The 13606-nt window shown below is 35.2% G+C and overlaps 1 protein-coding gene across 2 annotated transcripts in view; it reads right to left on the bottom strand.

Annotated features, from left to right (window-relative positions):
- The window catches only part of ANO3 (anoctamin 3), a 433470-nt gene that overhangs the window by 209420 nt on the left and 210444 nt on the right, over positions 1 to 13606 (bottom strand). For both annotated transcript variants that reach the window (XM_082476760.1, XM_082476761.1), the window contains exons 2-3: positions 1057 to 1251; positions 94 to 165 (exon numbers count right to left, since the gene is read on the bottom strand). In XM_082476760.1, coding sequence (XP_082332886.1) covers positions 94 to 165; positions 1057 to 1251 — 267 coding nt within the window. The remainder of the gene's footprint in view (positions 1 to 93; positions 166 to 1056; positions 1252 to 13606) is intronic.

Here is a 13606-nt window from a genome sequence, read left to right as displayed (position 1 = left end):
TTCTTAAAAAAATAATGTTCTACGTTTGAAGTAGAAGTCAGTTTACCTTTGGAGAGGGGGAAAGGAGGAAGGAAGTAATAGAAAGCAACTCACCCAAGCAAAAGTCGCTGAGGTCAGCAAAAGAACATCTGAGCACAGAGTCTTTTCTGCCTTCCTCAGTGTTAACTGGAAACAAGAACAAAAAAGACTTTCCAGTTTTGGGGAATAAAAACATAATGACAGTTAGAACAATTACTGTGGTGACTGCTGTCCAAATAACAGCCAAACATGAAGAAATGTTTTTAAGTTAATGAGTGGAAAGAGAGATACATCTATATTACATTTTAACACTTTGATTCTCTTGAACAATTAGCCACTTTCCTTATTGGACATGGATGTAAGCTGGCTATTTAAAATAGGTAGTGATTTCCCAATACTATTGAAAAGAGAATATTGGCATTTTCAGGTTATCCAGAGGAAGAAGCAACCCTAAGGAATCATAAGGGAATGAATTTTCATAACATAAAAGCTCTTAGAGATGGATGGGAAAACAAAAACACACCCATCCACTGAATGACAGGAGCCTGGTTGTATTCTGACTCCTGACTCTTGTGAAAAGGGATTGTCTGAAGGTATAATGTGTCTCAGACGGTCAGATGTGTGTAGTTTTATTTGCCAACACTTGTTTAACCACATCTTCGTGCAACCAAATCTTCACTGATTTACTGTCAGTACTATTTATAGCTTTGGGTCTTTCTTTTTAGGGAACTGAGTTTATTATTGCTGGCATGTTTAATTACTGGTAGTAAATTCTCACCAGGAATGCTAATGAGCCAGTGATTTAGGTGGCTGATCTGTCTTCTCTTGCCAACAGAAAGTGTTAGGTCCATATTTGCATGGGGTTGGCTACCTTCAAGGATAGAAAGAAATGAATACACATCTCGCCAACGAATGGCCTTTTGTCTGACTGGCATGGGCTACTGTTCTCCTTTCTATGCCAATCTCCGTCCTGAAGACTCTATAAACACTAGTGGAAAATACTACTCTTTAAAAGTTAAGCAAGAAAGTAGAGCTCACCTTGCTCTGCTTTGTCAGCAGAGATTGAGGTTACAGAAGTGGGAGCCTGAGATTCACTCTCAGTTGACTGGAAGAGTGAGGTAGATTGGCTCAAGTTCTTTGAGTAAGCATAGCTCTGGGCCAGGCAAGGCAGGGATCTCCGAGATGGTTTTAATGAAGTTTCTTTTGCTATCTCACTCTTGCTTATATTCATGCCTGAAAATTCAAAATGGCAAGTTTTAGCAATAAGAAATAATCAGCAGAAATCAACAAATAATTTTAATTCTTGTGATGGCTGTTTCAGAAAGGTACTCTTGAAAAGCATCACCTAGGGATTAGGACTAGTTGAATTCGTTTGTTTCTATATTGTCAGGGGAAGTGTTTTGAGACTTTTGTCAAATAGTTATGAGAAATAAATAGCTCCTCTTCCAGTTTGAGCTTTCACTGTTTTTTAAAGGTTCTGTAAAAAAGAAACTGAAGTTTAAATTCATTTGGAGAGTTACGAGAACAATAATTTGGATTGTCTTTGGATAAATTTAACCTTTTAGGTTTTTAAGCAGTAAAATAAATAAAACCTAATGCATAGATATTCAAATTACTATTATTAACCAGAGCACTTCTTTCTATAACCTATCCTTTAAACACACCGCATAATGTACTAATAGTGATCAAGAGGCTGGAAAGGAACAGCATACATGGTTTAGTACAAAAACTGACCAGCAGGGGGACAGCATTCCTGTGCTCTGTGTAACAGTCCCTCTCCTCAGGCAGAGAAGACTGATCTGCCAGAAAAAAGAATGCCCCTCAACAGGACTCTGCCTCCATAACTGGAAGTCCCAGTAACTGTGTTCTCCTAGCAATGAATGACCCCATGTCCCTGTATGCCTCTGTCCCCATCCGTCCTCATCCCCCTTACGTTAATCCCAGGGCATTCCTCAGCCCTGGAATACTGCTATGGGTATTCTGGTATATGCCTTTTTTGCACATATTGAGTATTTCTCTAAGAGGAAACACTTAGATGTACAACTGCTGGTTTGAAGGGCATGAATATTTATCATTTGGATAAATAATGCCAAACTGCCTTCCCTAAAAGCTTTATCTTTTCACACTTCCCCAAATAGTACAAGATGGAATCCATTTCCTTATGAAATTCCTTAGGGAACTCTAGATAGTATCATTTGTTTTAATTCTGAATAAAATAAAAAGCCAACAAACAAAAAACAAAAAAAATTGTTTTAATCTTCATGTTACAGATTGAACATGTTTTCATATATTCCTAGCCAATTATAATTCTTAAGTGACTAAGCTATTTTATAGTTTTTCTAGTGTGTTGTTAGGCTTTTTCTTATTATTTATAGTATGTGTGTGTGTATATACATATGCTGGAGTTCGGGGTATCAACCCTTCATGCAGTTAAAAATCCACATACAATTTAAAACCAGCCCTCTGACTCCACTGTTCCTATCAATAGTTCTGCATCTGCAGATTCAACCAACCTCAGATTGTGTAGTACTGTAGAATTTTTTATTGAAAACACTCCATGTGTAAGGGGACCCTCACAGTTCAAACTTTTGTTGTTCAAGGGTCAAATGTATATACATTCATATATACATATATACATTCATATATACATATATATGTATATAGTATTTTAGTGACTACATATTAAACGTAATATATGCTGTGTTTATTTCATTTAGTTTTCTAACAATCTTACCAGGCAGACATTATACCTATTAGCTATGTGGAAACTGAGACTTAGAGAGGATATGTAACATTCTTTATATCACACCAACAAGAAAACTGTTTGGGATTTATATTCCAAACAGTTTCTAGTGCTAAAACCATCACATCATGTTGCATCCATAAATTAAGTTTGAAACTCCTGCACACCACCCATTTACCTCGAAAATCACAGACACTGAAATGTAAAGAACAGACACCAAAATTCATTCTGGTAGAGGCTAAAACTCAGACATAATATACCTAGAAACACATCTGCTTCTACCACCCTCCCTATTCACCTACCCATATTCTCTATATTAAAGTAAATTTCAAATGTAGTGATTGAAAGGTGAAAAAGACGAAGCAAACCCACCAGTACATACAGCACTCAAGTAATGAAAATTTTGCCTTGCAATTACTCATCTTAATTCCATTTTTGAGACAGAGTAGAATCTGGGTCTTAATAGGTGCGGGCAAGGGGTACAGACAGGAAAGGTATATTTTCAGTAATTATCATATTTATTATAAGACAAACAAATTTAACTAAACTCTACTCATATTGTTTTGGTCAATACTTTTTAGCTACTTTATAATCAGCTCATGAATTAATTCCAGATTTCTAAGGAAATTTTCAAATTCATGAATTCAGATAAAGACAAGCAGAGGTACCAATGTTCATTGCCCTTTGAGACAAATGAGAATCTTAAAAAAAAAATAACAAGACCATTTTTGAAAGAGGTTCTATAGAAATAAGACATGGTTGAATAGATGAAATGCAGACAAACCTAGCAGTAGGGATTTTCTCTTCCTGTTTTATAAAAAAAAATGTATTTATTTATTTTCACATTAATTCTCAGTGTGAAAATAAAATGTGAACTAAAAAGGGATTGAAGAAAGAATTATGAATTGATCCAGTCTCTTAGCTTTCTGGGACTCTGTAATGATAAGAAAGGAAAATACCCTTTTGAAGAGGAATTCCCCAAGGCCCACAGAACTCATACTGAAATCCTACTCATACACCATACAATCCCCCTTATTTAAGGACCGAGTAGTGTTTTCTATACTACATTCAAGAAATAGCACAGGAAAAATCTGTCCTAGTAGTTTTTTTATGCCTGTGAATATTTTGTCATGTGGTCTTATATCTTCTTTTATTTAGGAAACACAGATGTAGAATATTAAAAGATCAGTTTTTTATTACTGGGCTCTGGTTGAGAATTGCCTTTTACTCTAGAAGAACATATAAGTAAAAGAATAAATATTATTTTGGAGGTGGCGGTACACAGATGGAAGATGGTGATAGTTGCTAGTAAAGATATTAGACTCAGAGAGTAATGCCTTGGGCCCCTGAGAAATGGCCTTGATGGGGACTCTATAATAATACTAGTCACCTTAATCCACTGACCCCAGCATGTATGTTCAAAAACTGTTCTTTGAGCTAAAGATGACAATCACGTTGGTAGATATTATTATTTTATAAACCAATATAGGGTGAGACTAGCTTTATGCATATCAATGCTGTCAGTATTTTCCATCATTCGATTCACCCCTGTATTCACCTAGTCATTGAGAAGATGTTATCTGGGCTTTTGCTCTCTGCAGGCATCCTGCTGACACTGGGTATACAGTGGTGAACAAGGTGGACATATAATTCCTGCCCTCATGGGACTTCCATTCTAGTAGAGTGTCAGACATTGACCAAACAAATAAACATGTATATACACATAAATTGTCTGAAATGCTATGAAAATACAGGCACGGTTATATTATGGAGAATGATAAAGGGGACTTTCTTTATGAAGTGGTCGGGGACATTTTGTCTGAAGAAGTGACATGTTAGGTCAAAAAATGAAAAGGAACCTAACATACAGAAAGGTGTTTATATGTATGTTTGTGTTGACGTTTATATATATGTGTGTTTGTGGGGGGGTGCTTTTAGGCAAAGATAATAACATGTGTGAAAGCCCTGAGGTATGAAGATTGCAATGTATTTACAAACTGAAAACAACAACAACAACAACAAAACTGTTTGCAGTATAGTAAGTGAGAGAAAGAAGTGTAAAGGAGCTATAGCTGCAGTCCAGATAGGGGAGAAAAATTACCTACTGTTCTTTGGGGAATTCTGCATATGCTTATTTGCCCATTATTTTCCACAAATTTATCTGCCTTATGTCCTTTTTTTTGAATAATTGCATTTGCCAAAAATTATAAAATATTTTAAATATACTCACTTCAAATGGGAAATGAAATTGGGAGAGGCAATGAAATTTACTTACTCTAGGTCATAAATCAAGCAACTGGCAGAACTGAATGTGAAAGTTATGGCCATTGGATTCCAAAACCGATGATCTTTCCAGAATGCTCCATGGCTCTTCATGAACCCCAATCCTGGATGGGTCGTTACCATGGTTTCACTTGGTAGAAATATCACACAAATTTTAAGCAGAGAGCTCTGAATGTAGAAACCACAGAGCGAAAGCAAACCTCAGAACCTGTAATTCTATATCCACAATCTTAGACAACTGTGAAATATATGTTGATGAAAAATGAATATGTGCTATTTGGTACACATTAACTGGGAATGTCTACCCATCACCTATCAAACTGTTGCTCTTTTGCTGATCTATAAAATAATAGATATGAATAATATAAAATCTGCTATGAGTTAACAATGTGTGTAACTGAGTTGCACAAAATAAGTTATCAGCTATTATTTGTAATCCTAATTGTTATTTTTCAGTTTCCATCATTTAGTTAACAACATGTGTAACTGAGTTATATGAAATAAATGTTAGTTATTATTTTTAAACTTAATTTTTATTCATTCAGTGTTCTATCATTTATTTAACAATTCCAAACTATTATTGAGTTCTTTCTCTGGACCAGAACTTAACTCAGTGTTGGGTGAAAATGGTGGTCACTATCAGGAGAAGTATATATATATATATATATATATATATATATATATATATATAAAAGCAGTTCTTTATATTAAAATCTAATATACAAAATATGGATAAGGCATCATAGAACCACCAAAGAGGAATCCAAGTGGTAGTACCAGGGGAAGTCTTGACTGTGAAGGTAACCTGAGCTGATTCTTTTTGAAATATTCCTTCTCCTATATTTTTATTTATTTATAATTCTTGGATTTAATACATTTTTTTCAAAGGATTATGCACATAAAGTAAGAAAGTCTGTATAAAACTCTCCATAAACACATAACTGCAGAAAATATTTGTTAAATGCTACATATAAAGAAAATTGAGAAAACAATGTTGATGATGCACATATCCTTCCTACAGCTCTGCATTTTCCTTCCCATTTATCTGTAAAGCAATGCTTTCTCATTTCCTGAACTACCAAGTGTTTCCAAAGTTATCATACAGATCAGCTTTGCTAGAAACCAATATAATCTAAGCTCAAAGTATGAGATCCTAATGTACGAAAGAGTACAGTTCTTTTCAAAGTTCCACATCTAATGCCATCATATTCTGCTTGGCATAACCAGCAATATCTGTTCTTTGCTTGGCATGATTAACACTAACTACCCCCACAGCACATTCAGGCATTTTTCTTCTATATTCTAAAGTTCCATTTCTTTTCTTGTATAACTTTACCTGGTACCCTTGAATAATATTCGATAGCTACCTATTTAAAGCTAATAACTAGAAAAGAGACCACAGTAACACATCAGTTTGGGTAAGCATATGCAACTCTTAAGTTTAAGGATAAACCTGTAGAAGTGTAGAAATGTGTCATTTCCTATATTTAGAACAGATTTTTCGAAAGCAACAATTAGTACTACTTCCAACTGTTCTAAGATCACTTCATAAATGCTCACATATTTGAAAGGATCTCATGAAATGACAGTTTCACTTGGGTATACACAAAGGTCCAATTGCAAATAAGATGTAATTGCAAATAAGGTATCTTCTAGAAATACATTCACATAAGACACCTGACATCAAAGGAGGTAAAGTTGTTATCAAGATACTACTTAACTCAATGGGCTTTGAGCTGATATGGAGTTTTAATTGGAAAAATAGGTTCTTTGAAAACTTCAAAGAGAAAATTGAAGAGAAAAGAAAAATTGGTTATTCTCAGTGAAAAATACACATTTTTCAAAAGATCCACTCTTTTAGTAAAATTTCAAGAAGACTAACTCATCCTAAGGACTCATGTGAAAAAAAAATATGTATTTTTTTATAGATCAAACTTTTAAATTTCTGCCAAGTACATTGTTAGAAGAATTTTGGGATATATGTAGCAAAAGAACATGATATTATAACCTAATGAATTTTATATTATGTCCACAAGAGGGAAACTTAAAAAATAAATTTAAAAATAAATATATTTGTCTCTTGTTTTATTCTCAAGATGAATTATGTGGTTTAGTAAGATTTTATACCTTTATCAGAAGTATTTTAGAACTGATGGGCTGAGGGGAGGTGGTGTCTTAGGATGCCATTTAATTTCATAAAATCCAAACACACTTTTCTATATTAGTGGATACAATCAAAGCACATTTATCTAAATAATAAGCTTTGGGGGGGAAAAGCGTAAATGGGCACAGACTTATTTTTCTGCCTTGTCAAAATTATTATAGTTTTCTCTCCTTCAAAAGAACATGTGGCTTGAGTGTGTCCTTTTTGGCATAAATTATTTCTACGTGATAAAACTCTATTGACTGAGTGCCTATAAAGTGCTAGATGCATCCTGTGTGTTACCAGTAATTCTCATAATAGTCCTGTTAGGATGTGTCATCCCCACTTTACATGTGAGAATCCTGAGACACAAAGGATGTAAGTAACTTGTCTCAAGTCTCACACACAGGAAGTGTTGGAGCCTGAAACAAACCAGGTCCATCTGATTTCAAGGCCTCTGCTCTTTGTAATATAACAAGCAACTTCTCTGTTTACTCAGAAACTTCTTTTACAAGTTTGCTCTTCGCTCACTTTTTAGTTTTCCTCTCACTTTGAACAAGAAAAAGTTTGTCTACTTATAGAGTCCTAGTAGGGCAGAGATGGCTAACTCAGAGTAACTGAAGAAAACTTAATAAAGGGATTATTTAAAGGGTGTGGGCAGGATTAAGAGAAAAAGGATAATGGTAAGGCTCCCTACAACTAACAATGCCCAGAAAACTTTACCACCCTTGGGCCTGCAGATCAAGGAGAGGAAGTAGATATATGAACCTGGAGACAATTATAGGTGGAGGAGAGGAAATCTGGCAGATACTGTGTGCTTAGACACAGGAATGAAGCCACTGCCAACCACAGGCTGACATGAAGGGAACCAGGGAAATAAAATACCCCAACCTCTCTTTTGTCAACTTCTAATCTGCTGCTGGTGCCTCCCACTGGTCAAATCTAAACAGTAGCTAGAGGTCATGAGAACCCATGGCTGCTGTAAGTCATAGATATCAGCTTGCTGGGGCACGAGGCAGGGTAGAAAAAGGTGTGGGATGAGTCTGGAGGGATCTACAGAGATTATCCACTACACATGTACAGATGTATAACTTCAGAGGAGCTTTGAGCACCACCTTTGGGGGCAGAAAACAATGCATGCACTTTTACCACTAAAGAATAAAATTTAAAGTTCTTTTTTTTTTTTTTTTTAATAAACTGTAAGTAGTTGAAGATGCTTACAAGCAAACATGGGAACGGCAACTACTGACGTTAATGTACTTTTGAGTTTGCTTGCTCTGCAAGACGATGCAGGAGACAAAAGTGAACTATATACAGTGAGCTTTTAAATTAGTAACTAGCAACATCAAAATTTATCTCTTCAATTATAATATATTACAGTGAATAAGAAAAGCTCTCTTAGAAGTCTAACGCAAGACAGAATACTTTAAGAAGGGCACAAAATTATGAAGGGGTTGCTAAATTGATGAGAATACATTTTTAAAGTTTTGCGGGTGAAATGAGTGCCCTTGTTTTTATCTTTATCTTTGTGTACTGTTCTCTAATTTCCAAGTCACACAGCTCACCCCAGTAGGTTCATTCCCTTGTTATATGTCCTGTTAGAAACATATACTTTGCTTACCATGTTTGCATGTATTTATTTATTAGGATATTATTTAACATATAGCCTTTTTAGCTACAAGGGAAGTTCCATGAGGGCAAGGGTCACACTCGTCTTGTTTACAGCCACAACTTCAGCACCTGGCACTGGGTCTGCACGTACAGTATGCAAAAGAATACTTACCAAATGAAAGACTGAGATAAAGATAAAGCTCTATTAATTAATTTACTAATTAATATATTCATTTGACAAGTGTTTATGGTAATAGATGTTTATTGTAGTAGATGCAAGATATTCTTTCTAGACAATGGGGATATGGCAGTGAACAAATAGATAAAAGACCCTGTACCCATAGAGATTAAAATCTCAAGGGGACTTCGAGAGGCATTTACTCTTTGTGGTACAGTGTTCTGAAATTTGAAGGCTCAGACACCCTATCACCTTAGTGTTTTTTTTGAAGTACAAATAAGATTTTTCTTTAAATTAAATATTCATTCGGTAATGCCACAAATAAGATATGAATATTTATCATTACAAATAGATAGCTAGCAGGAACCTGCTGTAAAGCACAGGGAGCTCAGCTCGGTGCTCTGTGATGACGTAGATGGGTGGGATGGAGGGTGGGGTGGGAGGGAGGTCCAAGAGGGAGGGGATATAGGTATACATATAGCTGATTCACTTCATTGTACAGCAGAAAGTAACACAACATTATAAAGCAATTTTACTCCAATAAAAAAACAACAAAAACAAAAACAATGATCCATATACTTATTTGAGCTACTGCAAATCCCCCCTCCCCCACATGCCATTAATGTTCTTGCTTCCTTTTTAAAACTCAAATAGATTTTGGCAGGAATTGAACCGAAGAGTCATAGAGATGCCTGCTACTTATGAAAGGTGCTATGATGCAAAGGGCTCTCTTTAGAATGCACAGGAAAAAAGAAAAAAAGTAATAAAAGATAAATTTGTAACAGTTTTTTTTTCCCATAATTTCCCAACATAGTCAAGTTCATAAGCTCATGATATATAGTTCATCCATAGTCAGTGTCTCCTTATTCCTTCAATAACCTGGTCATTCACTCAGCTACATTTTCCTCATGTTATTTCTTTTTGTCCTGAAAACTTCTACCCTTCAGAGTGGAGCTCCGATGCTACCAACATTGGAAAATCTTTCTTAATGCGTTTATGCAGTATGAGCTACCATGTTCCCTGTGCTTCTGTAACACTCTCAATGCATCTCTATTCTAGTATTGATATGCATTTTTCTGTGACACCATGAGCTCCCTCAAGGAAGAAACCAAGTCTCATTCAGTTTTGAGATCTTGGCATCTTGCACATTTTTGGTTTATAGAGAGAGAGAAATGTACAGGTAGATGGATAAGAGTGATGGTTTCACTCATGCACAAAATCTGACACAATATGAATTTTTGATCTTGGATAAACTCTTTAATCTCTCTGTCTCCTCATCTTTAAAATGAGAATAATAATAATAAACTCACAGAATTATGAGTGTGAAAATTAAATGATTAGATAAACATAAAGTGCTAGAATAATGCCTTGTACATAGTTTATCCTATATGTATTTGCTATTATTATAACTGAATCAATGATGCCATGCATATATAAGATGTAATAAGAGTTAAAGTCAGAGCCATAAATATGTAGTATGTAGAATACAAAAAAAAAAGGGAAGCTTCTGGAGCTTTTATACCAATAAAATAATGAGCAGCTCATTTTCCAAAAAATTCATATTTCATGTAGCACAGAGATACAGAACACTATAAAGAAACTAATCTGGTTTAGGTTTTGGTAGTTTGGGTCAAGGACTGCATCTGGGTGAAAGAAAATGCAATATATTTGAGGGAATTCCTGCCTAAGTCCTTGAAGGAAAGAGACCTCTATGTTCAAAAGACAACAGCCATTTGAATAAGGATTCATGAATCAATGCCCAAGAGAGAAACTGAGACTTAGTGGATTCCCTATATACTCTCAAAGATTAAAATCTAATAGCAGAAGCAAACCTACCAGCATAATAAGGAATTAGGGAATTTCATGCAAACTGACAATGGTTCTAATGGAGAAACCCAAATGGGACCAAAACTTCCTCCTGATCTGCCTAATTACAATGTCTAACAAGGCTCATAAATATTCTTTTCCTTTTGCTAATTCTTTTGTGTTTGGAAATCATGGAAGCATGAACAGGAGATAGCCTGGTTAGGGCACGTATCACAAATAACCTTGAACAGTTGCAGATATCCTTTTAAAATAACCTCCAGATAACTTCTGAAACCTTGAATTTTATCGTTCAATTAATGTACCACAGCTGTGTTTCATGCAGATGGGAGCAGTGGACTTCTTGAAGGAAAGACTGGTAATGATCTTGGTGGAACCAAGTAGTGAACATTGGAGGAATTCTGACAATTGACAGTTCATCCCATTGTGTGTGCATGAAATCTATGCCCCTTCACACATTCCTACAAGATCACTTGTGACTCAAAACACAAGGTGCTTTTGGGATATTGGCTCCTGAGCTATCTCTTGCCTGAAGTTAGCTAAAAACAAGGAGATTTCAGTAACATTCATTCATCATCAAGTTCATATTCAAATGGAAATGCAGTACATGGCCATCAGGTTTAACAAAAATATTTGTTGTTTCTTTTCTAGCATTACCATGACCACTGATAGACTTCAAATGCCTAATCAAAGTGTTTGGGTTCTCAACATTGTGAGAAGGGGATGAAAATGAAACCTTTAAATACCTTGGAGTTATTATTATGAAAACCATATTGGTGCTCCTTGCATCACACTCAACGTATTTGTGTGTGTGTATGTGTGTGTGTGTGTGTGTAAAAGGGTAAAATGGAATCCCTGATCATCCTTGCCTGCCTCATGGAAGGTAATAGCAAATGAAAACTAACCTTGGGTTTGGATAAAGATAAAACACTTAAAGTCTCATAGTACTTCTGACAAGCTGCAAAGTTATAATATTTATACTACTGCCGAGAACAGCACAGGTTGTTCCACTCTAAAGAGCTCAAAAAAGTCATTTGGCCAAAGTACATGGACCCTGCAATGAACCTGGATTACACCCTGTCCTGAAGTAGGGAGGTTCTGGAGACCCCCACTGCATCTCACAGGTCTACGACAACATTTTGAAAAATGAAAAATCTGGTCCAATCTCTTCCAACCACACATTGTTATTGGAAAAACCAATAACTTAACTAGAAGAAATTTTGTTGATGTGTAGAATATGAACCCAAACACAGGCATGACTAGTCTAACCAGTACTGCACTGGGGCACAACTTGTTCTATATTCCTTTCCCGCTGTGAACATTTGTAACCATAGAACCTCCCACTTCTTGCCACCTGTTGCTCTTGTTCTTACTTATGGGTTTCTTTATACTGTGCCAAAGGCTGGCAATTTCTACATCTGCTTTTGAACAAAGGCTGGCATATTCTATCATTGAAAGCTTATTTCGAAAGCTTAAGAATGGGAAAAAATTAGTTTACTAATGCTAGAAAAAAACCCCAGAAAAATAGTATTTATTCTGGATATTTTTTCAACCAGTTCAGGATGAGAAATTTTAACTATTGTCATGGTGTTTAAAAATAAAGTCCATTTTTAAAGACAAGTGATAAATAATAAGGATTGGATATATTATTGCTATTATTAATCTTGCTGTTTATTATGTTTGTAATACTAATTATTAATAGTTAATTTACCACCTATTATTTATCAACTACTCTTCTCAGGGATATTTATTTTATAGAAAGTCAGAATTTGAGTTTTAATTTAGTTTAATAGTATTTTAGCCTTGATTTGTTTTTTTTGTTAGCCTTGATTTTTGAAATTATATTTTTAAAATCATGGTTTACACTCATCAGGAAGATTATACAATTTTGCAAAGTTTTGAGTTCAATAAAACCTAAGATTATTTTTGTCAAGCACTTTTTATTCTCATTATAAAAACCATATGTGTTTTGAGAGATAGCACATGGGCTTGGGGTTTTTTGTCCCCTTTTATTTATCTATTTTTTAATTTACATGGAATAAAATTGACTTTTTTGGTGTAGAGTTATTTGAATTTTGACACAAACAGAAATTCTTATAACCACTCCAAAGGCAAAGTCCGAAAAATTACAACATCCCAAAGAATTCCCAAGTCCTCCCATTTGTGTTCAATCTCTCCCTTTACCCTTAATTCCTGACAATCAGTGATTTCTTCTTTTTACCTATTCTTTGCCTTTTCCAGAGTGCCACATAAACGGAATCATACGCTGTATAAATTTTAAGATTAGGTTCTTTCATTTGGCAAAATGCATTTGAGAACCATCCATGTTTGTGTATCAATAATTTATTCATTTGTATTACTAAGTCATAATTCCACTGTATGGATGTAACACAATTTTTTTTTTTTTTTTTGGCCACGCCACGCAGCATGTGGGATCTTATTTCCCTGACCAGGGATCGAACACGTGCCCCCTGCATTGGAAGCGTGGAGTCTTAACCACTGGACCCCCAGGAAAGTCCCGGATGTAACACAGTTTGATTATCCAATCGCTCATGTAAGTATTGATACATAGGCGTTGTGTCCAGTTTTTGTGATTATGAATAATGCTACTATAAGCATTCATATAGAGGTTTTAAGCTCTCATAAATACATGGAAGTAGGCTTGCTGGGTCATATGGTAAGTGCACATTTAACTTTTAGAGAAACCGCCAATTTTTTTCAAAAGTGGCTGTACCAGCACCAATGTATGAGAGAGTTTCTGGTGTACCATACACTCATCAACAGAATTGTTGTTGCTGTTATCGTT

The sequence above is a fragment of the Balaenoptera physalus genome (assembly GCF_965194825.1).
Source record: "Balaenoptera physalus genome assembly, chromosome: 10".
In the NCBI taxonomy this organism is placed as follows: domain Eukaryota; kingdom Metazoa; phylum Chordata; class Mammalia; order Artiodactyla; family Balaenopteridae; genus Balaenoptera; species Balaenoptera physalus.
The sequence above is the reverse complement of the archived record's forward strand: the minus strand, read 5'-3'. Positions and strand labels throughout refer to the sequence as shown.